This window comes from Blastomyces gilchristii (genome assembly GCF_000003855.2).
Source record: "Blastomyces gilchristii SLH14081 genomic scaffold supercont1.2, whole genome shotgun sequence".
In the NCBI taxonomy this organism is placed as follows: Eukaryota; Fungi; Ascomycota; class Eurotiomycetes; order Onygenales; family Ajellomycetaceae; genus Blastomyces; species Blastomyces gilchristii.
The window spans coordinates 143,068-146,410 of record NW_003101681.1 but is presented as its reverse complement, the minus strand read 5'-3'; the positions used below and the strand labels follow the sequence as shown (position 1 = coordinate 146,410).

The window sequence follows — 3,343 nt, the reverse complement described above, 5'->3', positions numbered from 1 at the left end:
CACGGTTAAGTTGAACTCCGTTGTTCTTCAACAGCAATGCGGATGCACTTGGTGATTTGCAGAGAAATCAGGATTCGAAACTAGTTATTCGATGTCCGTTGCAGAGTTAGCTCGCTATTGTTATGATGTTCTTAGATTAAATTTGTTACCCAGAAGCAAGTCAATTCTACTCGCAGCAAGGGGTTATTAGCTCGCCATCTGAGTTTTATCCTGCGCTGGGTGATGGAAGCGTAGAACCGATGCCAATCAGAAGAGTCTGCCACTAAGGTATACTGCCCTTGCAAGGATCCGGCAGGACATTACAGATTCGTGGACCCAGAGTTCCAATTGAACAATGCAATTAGCGGCAGATGAGGCTTCGTTACCTGATACTAAGCCTTGGGGTTCGGCAACGTACGTCCCAGGGATCATGAGGTGGAAGTTTGGCTGGTGAAGCTCCTCCGGCACTATTGAGTTGCCAGGGAATGGTTTGGATGTGAGGCTCCTTCTCTGCTCTGAGGTGCCAATAACCCACTCGACGCGGCGTTGTGTCCCTGTTGCTAGGGCCGCATCCAATAACTCTTTCACCAAGTCAGCCTTGATGATTTGAAAAGTTATCTTGGGCGTTGCCAGTGAACCAATGAACATTCGTGATCTAGCGCTGCCGCAACCTCAGCATACGATACATCAAGCATATTGTGGACATATTGCTTGCGAAAACAGAATTTTCCCAGCCCCCCCTGAAAATTAGTAGCAAAACACCACAAAAAAATCAAAATATCCACATTTCGCTAGAATCATTCAATATCATCCAATATGCGTCTTTTTCAATCAAATATCATCCAAATACGCGTCTTTCCTACCTTTATCATCAAATCCACATATATCAATCAACCCTTTTTTCAATATGCCTTGCAACGCCCGCCGTCCTGCTGCTTCGCAAGCCCATACAAAGACTCCTACACTGTGCCTCAGTCTCCCCAAACTACCTGTTCCAGAAGTTCCAGATAATGGAGAGGATCCGGTCAATGATGAGATGGAGGAGCAGGTGGATGAGAAGGATATAGAGACTCAGTCTGAGGATCCTATATCTGTGAATCCCTACCCCTGTATCGCGATGTGTCCATAGCCACCCTCGCGACAACTCATCCGCAAAGCAGTCTAACAGTGGTAGATACAACATCTCTCTAGCTATGCTACTATCTCATATGATGCACTTGACAATCCCTTTGCTCAAGGTGCTTTTCGCTAGGGTTGCTAAGGGGAAATAATACACTTCAAGCCCGCGCAGTGGCCAAGCATATGTCATTAAGTGGTTTAAGACAGGCGCAGTCTTCTGGGCGATTATTTCACCCTTGACATTAAGGCGATTGATAAGGCGTTGGATTTTGTTAACAGGTTCAAACAGTTTGACATTATTACTAAAGTTGTTAAAATCAACATCGCCGCTGTCTGGGTCTTTGAAGACAACGCCTCTGATGAGTGGGCTGACCAGAACCATCTGTGTGAGTCTTTTATCCAGAATTACCAAAAGTTCAACAGCAACAGTGGGTGGAATGATGACTCACAAGGATGGGGGGAAGTAATGCAAGCCCTGAGCCACTTTAGTTACCATCTTTCTGTGGGAACTATGTTCTCTGCGACCTCCAAGGCGGCGTCTACCAGCATGAGGTTGTCCTCTCTGACCCTGTCATTTTAGCGTGGAATCAGGAGTATGGTGTCACTAATCTAGGCTCTGATGGGATCAGCTCCTTCTTCAGCCAGCACAAATGCAACAACTACTGTCATCCCACTTGGACACAGCCTGCTCGCCGGGTTCAGCATTTCCGCCCAGTGCCAGGTACAACCATGATTCAACGGTTGGTTTCTACGCACTATTCCCGCCTGGCTAGAACGAGATATTTCGGCTGATGAAAGAGCATTCCAGAGAGTGCAAGTTGGAGAGATTATGAAGCCAGCGTCGGAGGGGCAGAAAGGGGATCCACTGCGCTGGGCAGAATCAACAGACAAGAAGCGTGAAGCAGCAAATCTGGACTAGACAGATCATCAGCATGACAATTGTTGGTATCGCAGGAAATAAGTGCTGTCAGATCAGCATCACGAAAATCTGTATGAACCTTGCTTGATGTTTCTATGGTCAAAAATTATTTAGATGTGGCAATTGAACACAGGCCCGCTCTCTGTGTAGAAACAGCAGCCCAGTTACCGCCCACAGAGCCACAACAAGCAAACAAGTGTCTTAATAGCATATCACTATCACCATTCCCCGTACTGCCAGCGACCCCGTCAGGTAAAGTCGCACAGATGGAACCAGCGTCCATTCGGAATTAGAAGGGCTGATCATCTCTGCCCTCAAGAAGAAGATCGACCATCCCATCAAGGGCTACCGATATCTGTTCCGCACTGATCACATTATTCTCCACGAGTCTTTGCAATGCCTCCCCAACCCAGTTTTGACAATTCCAATCGTCCAAGTTGTTGTTGACGGGGACTTGCGCAACAAGTGCCTAAAGCGTATCAAGAGACTGTGGAGTCGCGCCCACGATGACCCGACTAGCTAAGGTTGAGCTAGTTAGAGGGTTATAACCCTAAAGGATCTTGACGCGGAAGTTTCTGACAGGGCTAGTTGCATGGACCACGGTACTGGTGGTCGTGTCTGTCTGGAAGAAGATAGAAGTGTGGCGGGTGGGAGTCATTTCCATCAGTGTCGGAATGGGTGTCACGGATGAATATGTTGGAGACATATGAATCTTATGTGTATCAAGATCTGCTTGTTATATTATCCGTGCACTATCTATTATATCTATTTCATACAAAAGATAGAGCTATTTATAGTAAAACTAATGTGCGAGCCAAGAGAGCTAGCATAAGCGAGTATTAGACAAGCATTGTAGTAAGCTGATAATGATGAGAAATATTGTAGTAATACAATGTTAATAGCATTCAGTAGTGTATAACCTCTTTTTCCTGACACACCCTCTTCAGCAAATGTAACATGTAAAAGAATGTGTAAATGAAGCTGCATGAAAATAATCAAAAAAGAGTGTAGATGAATCTGTAGAGATTACATCAAGATAGACTATAATTAAAAAGAAGTGTAGATAAATCTGTAAAGATTATATTAAGATAGATTATTTATATCATTATTCTACTTACATCTTGATGATATCTGATATATCAATAAGGCCTAGTATCTTGACAAATTCTGTATATTTCTAGCATAGCAGAGTCTTAGTAAGATTATTCACTAATGTCTGAGCTGTAGGCACTCAATCAACTGTAATATCACTGAATTGAATACATTCTCAGAGTCAGCTTTCATATATATCAATATAATAAAGCTTCATGATTATAGAGAGATGTG

The 3,343-nt window shown here is 44.2% G+C and overlaps 2 protein-coding genes across 2 annotated transcripts; one reads left to right on the top strand and one right to left on the bottom strand.

Moving 5' to 3' along the window:
* Positions 1–246: 246 nt before the first annotated feature.
* BDBG_00886 (uncharacterized protein) lies at positions 247–627 on the bottom strand (the record flags this gene model as incomplete). The annotated part of the gene is made up of 1 exon (XM_002627932.1): positions 247–627. The coding sequence occupies one exon, from the start codon at positions 625–627 to the stop codon at positions 247–249; it is 381 nt and encodes a 126-aa protein (XP_002627978.1).
* A 259-nt stretch (positions 628–886) lies between these two features.
* Positions 887–2,540, top strand: BDBG_00885 (uncharacterized protein; the record flags this gene model as incomplete). Its single annotated transcript, XM_031720097.1, has 5 exons — positions 887–1,072; positions 1,388–1,484; positions 1,631–1,819; positions 1,872–1,994; positions 2,284–2,540. The coding sequence occupies 5 exons, from the start codon at positions 887–889 to the stop codon at positions 2,538–2,540; spliced, it is 852 nt and encodes a 283-aa protein (XP_031576105.1).
* Between the last annotated feature and the right edge of the window lie 803 nt (positions 2,541–3,343).